This window comes from Corythoichthys intestinalis, chromosome 9, assembly GCF_030265065.1.
Source record: "Corythoichthys intestinalis isolate RoL2023-P3 chromosome 9, ASM3026506v1, whole genome shotgun sequence".
In the NCBI taxonomy this organism is placed as follows: Eukaryota; Metazoa; Chordata; class Actinopteri; order Syngnathiformes; family Syngnathidae; genus Corythoichthys; species Corythoichthys intestinalis.
In genome coordinates this window covers 8071880-8085500 of record NC_080403.1, presented here as the reverse complement: position 1 = coordinate 8085500, position 13621 = coordinate 8071880, and the positions used below count along the sequence as shown (strand labels likewise).

Below are 13621 nucleotides of genomic sequence, written 5' to 3'. Positions count from 1 at the left end.
TAAAATAATGACCGATAATATCTTAAATGGCTATTATCTTTGTTGTCCCAATATGCATGTGCACATGTGATGTGGCAGTACACTTTGCACTTGCACTTGATAAAAAAAAAAACACCAAAAACTGATGTTTGCAGTATTTTGATTTCAACAATACATACAGTGGTGCAAAATAGGCACTTTTCCATACCTTTAACTGAAGTTAAACCTTTAAGTTGTCACATTTGTCATCATTAAAGCATCCAGTGTAGAATCACAATACAATTAGCCATAACATGTTAAGTACACGACCGCCTACAGTATATCAGTATCAGTTTGAAATCGGTATCGGATTTTTGGAGTTGGCCAAAATTGGGTTATTCGTTAAAAAGTCATTATCGGACAACTCTATTTATAACATAATTCACAAGCTTTCTCCCTTCACTGTCTTAACAATAGCCTGTGGAAAACACATTACAGTTCCATAAATTGAGTCGCTGTATTTTCTTTAACTTTGTGTTGTTAACCATTTGCATATGTCCACGTGTTTCCTTGTTTTTTCTTTGTGTTCTTTTCTTTCTGTCCTTTGTTGCCATAGTTTCTTACTGTCCAAATTATTCATCCTCCCATGCGTCCATTAAAGTCAGAGAGGGCCGCAGTTACTGGGGTCCGCTGGGCTACGAGGCCCTAATGAGCCCCAAAAACTCCCAAAGGCCAAATCCTGACACTGGCTTAAAACGAGCACACCTCATATTCAAGTTTAGAAAAAGAAGGGATTCCAAGCTCTCGCAAGAGCACAAAAGGTGAGAAATTATATTGTCACTTGTGGATGGACTAGCCAAGAACTCTTAACAAGTAAGAGGATGTGACATGTACTCTATAATAGAATAACTAAAAAAATAAATAAATAAATAAATAAATCCTATAAGAATTACTTGAGCAAATGCAATTATTCAATGAAAAAACTTCTCAAACATTGAGAAATTCATGAGATGCATGTGACACAAAGACCAAATGGAACTAAATTGCTCAACATTACTTAAACCCAAAAGAATAATTCATGAAACTGCCATTTAAAAAAACAAAAGCACAAATTAAGGTAAATTCAACAACAACAATATTTTACATATGCGCTTAGATTGATTGTCTGCGTTTATACAAATGAAACAGCACAATTGGCTCACTGAGTAATGATCACATAGAAAATCAGAGTGCAATGCATCTTAGCTAATGACAGAGCTGTTTAGTCAAACACTAGCTTCAGTTAAATGAATCTAGAAACTTTGCTTTTCTGTGGGGCAACTGAGACTGCGTGGTTGTTTGACTTCATGACTTCTGAGCACAATAATAGATAGCAAAATAATGGATTCATTAAAAAAAAAAAAAAGTAGAGAGTTAAATGTGGTACCTCGACATACGATCGCATCGACATCCGATCTTTTCAACGACATAAAATTTGACTCGTAATTTGTCTTGACATATGATGACATGATGCTCAAAATACGATGATTTATGACAGCGTCACAATTTCATTGTTTTACCGCAAGACGGATGCACGGCAGATTTTCTTGTAAGAGAAACCAACATGGGTCCTAACAGAATGTTACATGTGGTCCAAAAAGGGAAAAGGTGGTGCTTACCATTGAAATTAAGAAGGAAATGATAGCGAGGAGTCCGCATCAGTGAACTGATACAGCCAGAATATGTCTACAATCTCAACGGTCCTCCTCCGACCTCCGTTCGTCTTTTTAAGTTAAAGTGGTTAATATTATTACTGAAACATCTGCAAGGAAGTCGCCAGCTTCGTCAGGTTTTTAATCTTTTATTTCAGGACTTGTGCAACACAACAAGGTTACTGTCCTCTGTAGCTAACAACATGAAAAGAGAAAGGAAAAATTTCTCACTCCTCCGCACCTCTCTCACTCTAGTCAGTCTCTAGTTCAGGAACACCATGCAAAACCCAACCGCCATATTAGAACCAAATTCGTTACACAAATTTATAATTATGGTTACATGTATTAGATTGTTATCATTCCGATTTGCATTTATAATGTATTTGTTTTGCTATGTGTAATTGCTATTAGTAATTGTACCTGCAGTATTTATTAAGGATTTAACAAGTTTTTTGGGGCTGTGGAACGAATTAATCGAATTTCTTATTATATTCATACGAGAAAATTGTGTACGACATACGACCATTTCAACTTGCAAACCAGGTCCTGGAATGTAGAGGTACCACTGTACATGGTTAAATGTAATGCAATTATAATGGAGTAAATGTAGTATTTTTCTACCCAACTCTGGTTGTTATTTTGAGTGTAACCTCGAGCGAACTCTCAGTTTGGCTGGCGAAGACCTAAAAGCCGCCATTTTACACAACATCGTTTAATTGCTCTTTTGCCCTTCAAATGTGTTTGTCTGATCCTTACAGGCCAGATGGGCTGAGCACCGTCAAAGTGGACGAGAAGGAGAGATTTGAAGATATCAAAGAACGATTGCGGGTGATATTGGAAAACCAGATTGTAAATTTCAGGTGAGTAACACCAACACATTGCACCTTACTCTATTCTAAAATCAACATCATACCTGTCAGTATGAAAAATGTTTCTTCTCGTCCCCTCCATGTAGATATTGTTTCCCCTTTGGCCGTCCAGAAGGCGCACTGAAGGCCACTTTATCTTTGTTAGAGAGGGTTTGTACATTTTTGGAATACACATTCACATTTATGTGCGCTGCTCACAAGGTATTACTGCACAATCTAACTATGATGCCAAACAAAAATGATAGTAATTCTATGGCATCAGTGACAGACAGGTGTGTTCTGGGTACCACCAGTGTTGTTTTTGGCAACCCTTTTCATTTTTATTTATGTACTGTATATAAAAATAAGTTGTCCGAGAGTTTAGAGGATGCTCGCTGTTAGCATTAGCCTAATGTTAACGCGAATGCTATGCTAACGCTACGAGTTACATTTCATGTGTGATGATCACCCAGCAAAGAGTCTTAAAGGCTAAAGCAACATTGCATAGTCTCTCTGGACAAGAAAACAAATCACATACCGTGTGTGCAAGCCTGCATGAGGACTGGAGCCGACACCTTGGTGAATCGGGAAGGGTGGGGCAGCACGTCACAGGTGACACAACCAGACACTGCTATATCATGCAAGCTAACTACACATTAAATGTCACACATCTTGAACATGTGACGGAAACTACTGTGTATTTTCGTCTCGTTCTTGTCTCGTCAGATGAAAACTGGCATTCGTCTCGTTATATTTAGTCTCCCATATAGTCTCCCAAAACACGTTTTGAGCCATCATCATCGTTGACAAAACCAACACTGGGTACCACTAATACTGCCCAAGTACAGTTTATTTGTATTTAATTTTTAAAAAGAAGAATTTATTTAGATGTAAATAATTTATTATTAATAATTAAATTATCTAAATTTAATTACGAATACAATTTGTTTAATTTTGATCATGGTGGCTTTTTAGTTGGTCTAAATGGATAATACATGTTGAACATACAGTACATGAGCAGGTCACATGCTTGTATGTAATTGTTCCCCTCAGGTCCTGATGAAAGACATTGTGACACCAGTCCCTCCAGACGAAGTTAAAGGAGTAATCCGCAGATGTTTGGAACAGGCTGCTAATCTCAACTACCAACGCATTAAAGACTATGCTAAAATTGAAGGTAATTAAAATAACTTCTCTTTGATGGAATGTGGCAGAAATTATATCCAGAATGGAACAGTTTGTTTAGTATATACTGTATTTGCTTACAGACTGAATTGTTTACTGTTTTTTTTCCCCCCTTAATTACCGACTTTGAATGCAATTATACGACTGAAATTTGTCAGTCATTCCATGTCAGTTCATGCACAGTTCTCTGAAAATCTGGACAACAGATTTGTTGCTCTGCTTTTTTTATGCCAATTTCCCCAAATAAGATGATCCAACTTGTTTTTGTGTCTCAATTAGCAAGCTTATATGTAATTTATTTAATTTAAGTGAATCTTAAAGTAGATATTTTTGAGGCAAACAGGTATTAATTTGTTAATGTTGACCATTTATGTTTTTGTTGTTGTTTTTTGAAGGCTAACTCAACAGCTATGTCTTTTTTATTGATTTAATAAAAGTGTAACGCCACTTTAAAGTCAGATTGTTGGATGACCTGTTTTTGTTTCTGTGTTAAAAAAAGCTAAAATGGCCTGTATGGACTATGGAACTCTGAGTACTTCTATCCAGATCTGCATACAAATGTGTGAACACTTCTGTTTTTTCGCATATTTAGCGAAAACAAACAAGCTACAATGAAATTACAGCCTACTGGGCATTGGCTTATATCAGTGGTCTCCAAACTATTCCACATAGGGCTGCAGTGGGTGCAGGATTTCACTCCAACAAAACAAGACCACACCTTTTCACCAATCTAGTGTTTTATATGTGTAATCAGTTGATTGCAGTCAGGTGCTGCTTGTTCTAGTACAAACCACATTGGTTAAAAGGTCTGTGCTTGATCGGTATGAACAAAAACCAGGACGCACAGCGGCCCTCGAGAAACGGTTTGGAGACCCCTGGTTTATATGAACAAGAAAAAACACCAAGAGACTCCACGTGTCCTTATGTCTTCGTTCCTTTTTGTCACAGAGAATGTTTTCTCCTTCACTGTCTCTCAGTACAATAACCCTCTCCTTTGTTTCAGGCCTGCTTTAGCTCTGTGCTATTCTGTAGCTCAAGTTTCCCTTTGTGTAGAGGTGTGTGTGAGTAAAAATGCATTCAACTCCCCCCAAAATCTGTCCATGCTGATCTGTCGTTGTCGTGACTCTTCAACAGTCGGGACTTGGCGGTCCTCTCTGAGTCACAGCTCCTAAAGGAATCACACTGTAGTAGCCTCTACAAACTCCATCCCCAACCTCTTTTCAACCTTCCCTTAACTCCCCCTCCTCAGGATACCAGCAGCTCTCCTGTAACCTCTGTCTCTCGCTATCCTTCCTGTCAACTCTGCTTACTTCTCCTCACCCACACAGTTGCTTTACTCTCAATCGGGTGATGTGTAGTAAAGTGGCTCACCAAGAAAAGGGATGCTGGGATTGATCGGCTACAAGCTAGCATCCACCACCTTGCATGTGCTTTGAGATGTCATCTCGATTCACTCACAGGCACTTTGCTTGGCATAATACCACACTGACAGTGGCGTAGTGTGTGGCAGCGGGGCTTTCTGGGTACTTATAGGCCATGAAAATAAAATAGATTCATCTTACATCTAGGGCAGTGGTTCTTAACCTTGCTGAATGTACCGAACCCCCATGAGTTTTACACGTGCAATAACCGAACCCGTTGTAATTAGAAAAATTAATACATCTAAGCTAGCAAGCTAAAACCTAAGTGAATTTCCATTCAATTTTTTTCTCATTTAGACAGCATGTTTTTGAACAGGCTAAAATGTATGTTTTTATCTTTATGTCTGCAGAATCATCAGACCACTAAACCCAATGCGCATATCTTAGAACTTTTCATTAAAATTTGGGGGAATGTATCTTATATTGTTCAACATTAAAGAACATATGACAGGAGAAAAAAATTCTTAAATGGCATTATATTGTGAATTAGAATCATATTTTGAGACGATTCGACTATATACAACCATTTAGCAAAGCGCAGATGACGAGAAATTAGTTACTTTTAATCTGCCGGTTAGCCACGCCTACCATTATATGGCTTTAGCGTCCCCAACAGGTGGATGACGTCAGCGGTAGACTGGGCTCATTGGTTTTACTATTCAGCCCATTGAGGGGGAATTATTCAGAACGAGGAAAACGCGACGAAGAGAGCCGCAAAATGTCATTGTTTCAGTCTCTCTACTGCAGTATTTTTACAGGATATTCTTTTTATCCAAGTATTTTTCCCCAATAGCTATATAAATGGCTTGAGAAGGACCAGTCAGCCCGTCGAGGGAGAACTATTCACAACGAGGAAAAAGTGACGAAGAGAGCTGCAAAATATTATTGTTTCTGTCGCTTTACTTCAATATTTTTACAGGATATTCTTTTTATCCAAGTATTTTCCCCATTTTCTAAATAAATGGCATGGTCATGACAAATAAGTCTTGTGGTAAATGGAATATGAAATAATAAAAATGCATTTATTCAGGACGACATGGCAAAATTACTCCATAATGGTCAAAACTGTCGACTTCACCTTTACTGTCGCACCTCCCGAACGATATTTTATGACACCTAAATCGGACATGTGTCATTTCCCTTCCCCGGCTTCGGAGAATGCAAACAAACCAAAAGGCATGACAGCTAGCCGGCATGCTAACCCGAACCGAGTGATGTTTCAAAGTCTTCGAAGCGGAAAATCACACTTGACATGACGACTGGGTTGTCGATTGTCTTTGCGGATCGGCAAACCGCCCGGCGGAGAGCAATTTACAGTTTGTTCCCCGGAGGAGGGTGGCTGCAGTTGTTGTGCAGCTAACGTGCTGCTAATGTGCATGAGGAGAGCTTTTTACATGCCTATCAATGATCAAACGTGAGTAGTCCTTTATTTAAAGAAAGTTTGTAATGTTTACTTTGTCATTCGCTGTATTCGTATTTGACAAAATACAAAACAAGATGTTTACTCACTTCCTCGTAAGTCCAATGGTCCCACAGTAAATATCCACGCCTCTGCCTCATAGAGAATGATTTTTCTGCAGCCGTTTGGCTGGCGTGATGCGAAAAACGTATTAATCCGCAAAATCAGCTGAATCCTTCGTCCTCATACACAACAGTAGACTATAGTGAAGAGGACGTCTTCTACCATACACGTCACAGCGCCCTCCTCCTCAATGCAAGACCGAAGCCGGAAGTCACTCATTTTCATGGCGCGGGATTACAAAAACTAAATAAATATAGCGATCGCTTCCACACACATCCAAGCGGTCCATATCATTCAGGAGCATAAAATAACGCGTGTATTATGAAATAAACATGCTTTTTCATGTCACATGCACTTTAAACCTGCTTGGTTGCGTTAACCTCGACCCCTGACCCTAACACGCTGCACAAAATGGTCACCAACTTTATACACAAATTCCTTATGTTAAAAAAAAAAAAAACTCACAAATCCAATAAGCAGTGTTAATTTACAACAAATAATTTTGCCTTTTTATTTGCTTTTCACATCCGAAAATGAAACTAAACTCGATTCATTTCAGACTGCTTCTATTTTATTTTATTTTTTCATGTCGACATTCTCATTCTATCGCATCATTGCCTCACATACTATTTTTATGGCATATATTGTGATACAAATTTTTTTTTTTTTTTTTTTTTTTTTTTTTTTTTTTTTTTTGTCAACGCAGTGCACGCCACCCGTAGGTCTGTTGTACTTCCTCATACCAAGTGAGAGTCAACCTTCCACTGAGGAAAGCCGTTTCTCCTCCCATCAGATAGAGGACTAGCAAATTGGGGACTAACGAGTCCAAAACCTGGTGAAAAACCCCACTTTACCTGGATTTAGTCAGCTTCCAAAAAATAGGTCCCTGTGTGTCTTAACCTTCACTGAACCCCTTAGACTGACTCAGATCAACCCCTGAGGTTCGATCTAACCCAGGTTAAGAACCACTGATCTAGGGATTTAACTCCTGGTAGATAATGGTTTTGGCTCATGATGAAAAATATATTGGCGATAGTCTTCAGGTAGATTCTTTAGGTGAGTAGTTTACTTGAAAACGTTTAAATAGCATAGAAATTGCGGGATGACTAGAACAGGAGAGCAAAATAAGAACTGTAACAAAACTTATTTATTTGGGATAATCTTATAACCTGTGTGCCATTGATAGAGCTGTGCATAAAAATTCTTAACTGTGTTAATAACTTGTTTTTATTGCGGTACTGTATTTAAACAACTGACAAAATGAATAATAATGAATAATTTCTCTTTGTCAGCTTTTTATTAAGTTTAGTGCTCGTGTGAAATGTTTGCATACATCCTGTGGAGCACCTGGGGCATAAGCCCCCATGTCTTTAAAACCTAATGTCGGTTCTGCGCAGTAGTCCCTAAATTTGCCGTGAAAGCTTAAAAACACTGCACTTTTAAGAGGGTTGACGGGCACAATCCACCGTGCAGCTCAGTGTGACCTTTTGTGGTATTTATGAAAATCTTTGGAAGAAAATACATTTCAGGACTTCTAACTCCAATCTGGCACTGTCGTGGGCGTTGATAGCACTTCATTTTGGGCACCTCTTTTTCATGGTTCTCAGAGAAAATAATTTTTCAAGCCAAAAATGTCCAAAATGGAGCCCTTTGAAGCAATGTGATTGGTGCTAAGTATACAGTGGGGAGAACAAGTATTTGATACACAGTCAATGGGAAAACCCATTGGCAGTGTATCAAATACTTGGTCTCCCCACTGTATGTTAAATTCCTTCTCAGTCATTTACACGAGATCATGTTGGGCGAACGCTGCAGACTCCATCTTCACGTAAGGTGATGGTCTTGAACACTGGCGAAACGGACGTTGCTCACAAAAGTGGACCCGAAATCAAACATTAGCATTGAGTATCTGTTGACAAAATAAAAATAAGACTGTGGAAGGCTATGCACGAGTACATTCATACATCTTAACCATGGATCGGAAACTTTCACAGACTGGGCCGATCCCATCTGATTTATGAATTAAACTTGTATCTGCACCAGATACTGGATCAGATCGGCCCCATCTCCAGTAAAAACTCGGCTTTACATGAACAGGGTTCCCCCAGGATTTTCCCATTCAAATTTAAGACCTTTTCCAGACCACATCCAATGAAATTTAAGACCAATCTTGCACCTATTTTGGCATACATTTATGGAATAATGCAAAATAATCTGTCAAAATAACTAAGAATAACAGCACAAGACAGATGTTATTGTTATCGATTGAAAAGGCACAACAAACAGTACAAACGGTGTTATGTACAGGTATTGCCTCTGTTGATGCTTCACAAGTAACAAATGTGTGCGGAGGCTTGCAGCTCTTTCCCACACGGAAATCTGAATTTTCCGACCGTGCATTTATCGGTCAGAGATCGATAAAGCCGGAGAAAATGAAAAATAATTTTACGACACGTTCATTACTTTTATTTTTTAGTTTACTTATTATAGAGTTATTAGCTCTATCACGCAGATAAGACAGGGAAAAATTAAGACATTTGAGAAGGAAAATTTAAGACTTGTAAACAAAATTTGAGACCTTTTCAAGGCCTTAGGTTACAGTTATCAAATTTAGGACTTTTTCTGATGAAATTGGTCGGAAGGGCTAAAGGTGAAAATAGCCTTATTGGTTAATCAACTTCCAGCTAAACTTACTCTCTAGTTCTTAAATGACAATGTGACATTAGTTTTTCTTCATTCCAGTCCAAGTAAACAAAATTGGTATTGTTTTCATTCAAAATGCATCTGTAATTAATTACTCAAGAAGCGTATTTTTTATTTTTAAATTTAAACAAGAATTGACCAGTTGTTCTACTTGCACTCTTTTTTTTTTTTTTTACCCGACTTTCTGAACTTATTCTTTCTTATGTCTGAGTAATTTTGCCAATTTTGGGTAAAAGCCCGCAGAATAGTGGCCCAAAGTACTTGGCTTGGCCTGTCTGCTGGCATCCCTCGCTACGCCACCGCACACTGATGTTATATTATGCCTTGAAAAGAACTACTCAGCGTGCTGAAAAGATATTAAGGAGACAGCCTTACTATCTTGCTCTGCTATGTCAGCTGACCTCCAGCTGTCCTCGTGAGGCACCTCTTTTTTTGCAATTTGCCAAAAGCATTTGACTTCCAGTCTCACACGGACAGCCGGCTTCCCATCAGCTTCCCACCTCCAGCATTCCCTCGTTTGACCCCAGCCTCTTGCATGCCCCGATCCTTTTTTGTAGGGAAAAAGAGGGAAATGTTTGAGCACCCTGTCTTCTGCTTGGCGTCTCAAGTGATGGATTTAACCATCCGTGAGTACCTTCATCCAAAACCCTCCTCTCACTTCATCCCACACTTGGCCTCTTCTCTCTCTGCCATGCTTGTTTTTTATTATCTGTGCCTTTATGTGTGAGACTGAGTGTCCAAAGAAGCAGTTGTGAGATCCGAGAAGCACCACAGACTCAGCCAGGGTCTTTTTTATTGATATAATTAGAACCATCTGCTTGGGTGGACATGAATGAGCAGTCTGATCTGTGAGCTTCTTTCTTTTGGTTTCAATGCACATTCCTTTGACTTGAATGCATTTTTACATTGCTTACATTGATATCTCCTCCAGTCATGTGGTCCGATCATGTATGTGTAAGTAATGTGCCGTGCCCAACAGGTAGACATGGGACAATGGGGTAGTCTTAATGGGACAACATTAAAGGCTGCTTTCACTTGAAGTGCTTTAAATGTTTGTTTGTCCTAACTTGACCTTTCGCCAGTTGCTCAGTGTGTCCAGTGTAATTCTGCTAGATGTCTGTATGTCTTCAGGAGCTTTTGTACATTTGTTAATAAGCATTTTATCACTTTTTTTCATTCACAGGGTACATTACTGTTTTGATTATGTGTTTTGTGACGTGTTTGTTGCCCAGACCAGTGTTTGCAAGGGCCCAGACCCCCCCCATATTGACTGATGGTGATAACAGCATCTTTAAACGTCCCACCCCTTTTAGTGTTAAAACAAACTAAAATCGCTCTAATACTAAACATCTCTTCTCTCTCCCTCTTCACGTTCAAGTTGAGAAAGGTCAAAAGGATCAGAAGGATCCAGGTGAACTCATGTTTAGCTTTTGGTTCAGACATATACATCTTAACATGTTTCAACACTCAGCACAAATACAAATAAATTTACACATAAAAGACATTGTGCTTAAGCGTACATGGATTACACGATACAAATACAATGTACACGTGCTATGTTATGCACACATAGAGTATATAAAGTACATGAAATCAAGTGCCATGGAAAAAATGTCTCCTTTTCAATTTCTTACTTTTTTGCAAAGTTTCCCCACTTTAATATTTGAGATGAAAAAAATATATCCCCAAAATTCAGGTTACTTGTGGATTTTTCATTTAAGTGCTCTTGAGAGTTGGGATAGCTTTATCTTCAGGCGACAATCTGCTTATCAGTCTGCTATCAAATGAGCTTTCTATCACGTTTGAGTAGAGAGGAGGACCCAAATGCAGGGAAAACAAAAGACAAGGCATGCAAGTGCTTTAAGTTCAAACAAAAGGTATCAAAACTTACTTGGTAGAGAAATCTGAACACGAGGGCTTGGACGTACAAGTAGACAACAAATCGACACACGATGGCGCCACAAACGCAGAATTCAAACAACTTCACTCTGGACGGAGTTTTTAAGAACCCTCATTTTCAATGTCCAAATGTGCGTGTGCGTATGGATGATAGGCCAAACCATAGAAAAAGTTCTTTTTGCCAAATACACTTCTACGTGTAGACATGGCCTAGGAAGAAGCAAATCCTAACACTTTTGTTCTGAAAGCAGTCCTCGCTAAAATGCCATTCCTAAACAGAGCCGGTCATTTTGAGAGGTGGCTTAGTTCACAAAATAAAGTCCAAACATTTCTGATGAAGCGTGTCATCCTTTGAAAGTGTGAAAAGAGAACACCCTTCTTCACACCCATGTATCCATTTCCCCCTCGAAATTTTGCAAAATCACTTCATTAAACAAAGCAGCTGTGTGCGTTGCCCTCGGACTTAGTTGTCTGCACAGGTGCTAAGAGTTAGCTGAGCTGTCATATTTTACTTAAGGGGGAGGGAAACTGTGATGCAGTGGGAGTAGCTGAATAGTACACACATCAAAGTAGGGGAGGTACTATGCATTGAAGGCGGAGCTATGTAGGACCAAGTGTTTCAGCAGCTCCCACCAGTAGAATGGAGAAATACAGTGTATCACAAAAGTGAGTACACCCCTCGCATTTCTGCAGATATTTAAGTTTATCTTTTCATGGGATAACACTGACAAAATGAAACTATGACACAATGAAAAGTAGTCTGTGTGAAGCTTATATAATACAGTTAATTTATTTTCCCCTCAAAATAACTGAAAATATAGCCATTGATATCCAAACCCCTGGCAACAAAACTGAGTACACCCCCTGTGAAAAAATGCACATACCTAGCTGTCCAAATTGAGTACTGCTTGTCATTTTCCCTCCAAAATGTCATGTGACTCATTACAGGAGTGCTGTCAGCATTGCTGCAGAGATTGAAGAGGTGTGGGGGGTCAGCCTGTTAGTGCTCAGACCACATGCCGCACTCTACATCAAACTGGTGTGCATGGCTGTCACCCCAGGAGGAAGCCTCTTCTGAAGACGGTACACAAGAAAGCCCGCAAGCAGTTTGCGAGGACATGTCAACAAAGCACATGGATTACTGGAAACATGTCCTATGGTCTGATGAGACGGGCGGGCAATTTGGACATTTAGGGATGTATGTATTTACTAAGGGGTGTACTCACTTTTGTTGCCAGGGGTTTAGATATTAATGGCTATATTTTGAGTTATTTTGAGGGGGAGATAAATTAACTCAATTATAGAAGCTCCACACAGACTGCTTTTCATTGTGTCATTTTGTAAGTGTTGTCCCATGAAAAGATATACTTAAATATCTGCAGAAACGCGGGGTGTACTCACTTTTGTGATACACTGTACGATGAATTTTCAAACACAGGTGAATGGTTCAGAAAACAACTATTAGTATTTTTAACAAGGGAATGACCACATAACACGATGAAAAGCTCAAAAAAGTCAATTTTGCACCACCCCCCCTTTAAAAGTCTCTCCAGGCTTCGAAACACTCCAATCTTTCTAAATTAAAACAAATCAGCAAGGAAGAATTGGCCAAAATATCTCCACAGGGATATGAGAGACTCATGACAATTATAGAGAATGCTAGTTTGCAAATGCAATGGCAACGTTTCAAAAGCTATTCGGTTAAGGGAAGCAAGATCCATTAGCTATAGCTAGCTACCCCCCCCTTAATATTCATTCATTCATTCATCTTCGTTGCCACTTATCCTCACAGGGAACCTATCCCAGCTAACGACAGGCAGGAGGCAGAGTACACCCTGAGCAGGTTGCCAGCCAATCGCAGGGCACATAGAGACAACACTCAGACCTAGAGACAATTTGGAGTGTTTAATCAGCCTACCATGCATGTTTCTTGGATCTGGGAGGAAGCCAGAGTACCACGTAGGCACGGGAAGAGCACACAAGCTCCATATGGCGAGCCGCATGCGGGATTGAACCAACAATCTCAGGGCTGTGAGGCGGACGTGATTACCACTCTTCCACCATGCACCGTCCAAATTACCATTTATGTATATATATATATATATATATATATATATATATACACTGTATATACTAGTATTTCTTTAACTGTTTAAGCGGCTCAAAAGATGACTGAATGAATAACAATTCAATTTTATGTCTAGTTGGTTATATTTGTTTGATATTTACAACACATGTTTACAAAAGGGGGCTATTACTTTTTTAATGGCACTGTTAGTACACTTTTACATATACACAGTGTATACATATGCACACAAACACATGGATATAAATATTGTATATACATACTACACAGTGTAATTATATTACCTTCAAGCCCAGAAAAACATACTG

General features: G+C 39.1%; 1 protein-coding gene across 8 annotated transcripts in view; it reads left to right on the top strand.

Moving 5' to 3' along the window:
* The window catches only part of cadpsb (Ca2+-dependent activator protein for secretion b), a 195616-nt gene that overhangs the window by 130681 nt on the left and 51314 nt on the right, over nucleotides 1-13621 (top strand). For 4 of the 8 annotated variants that reach the window (XM_057846576.1, XM_057846575.1, XM_057846572.1 and 1 more), the window contains exons 14-17: nucleotides 2408-2509; nucleotides 2605-2668; nucleotides 3551-3674; nucleotides 10707-10739. In XM_057846576.1, the coding sequence (XP_057702559.1) occupies nucleotides 2408-2509; nucleotides 2605-2668; nucleotides 3551-3674; nucleotides 10707-10739 (323 nt within the window). Of the gene's footprint in view, nucleotides 1-2407; nucleotides 2510-2604; nucleotides 2669-3550; nucleotides 3675-9885; nucleotides 9955-10706; nucleotides 10740-13621 lie in introns of all 8 variants that reach the window. The other 4 variants (XM_057846578.1, XM_057846574.1, XM_057846573.1 and 1 more) reach the window with 2 other exon arrangements.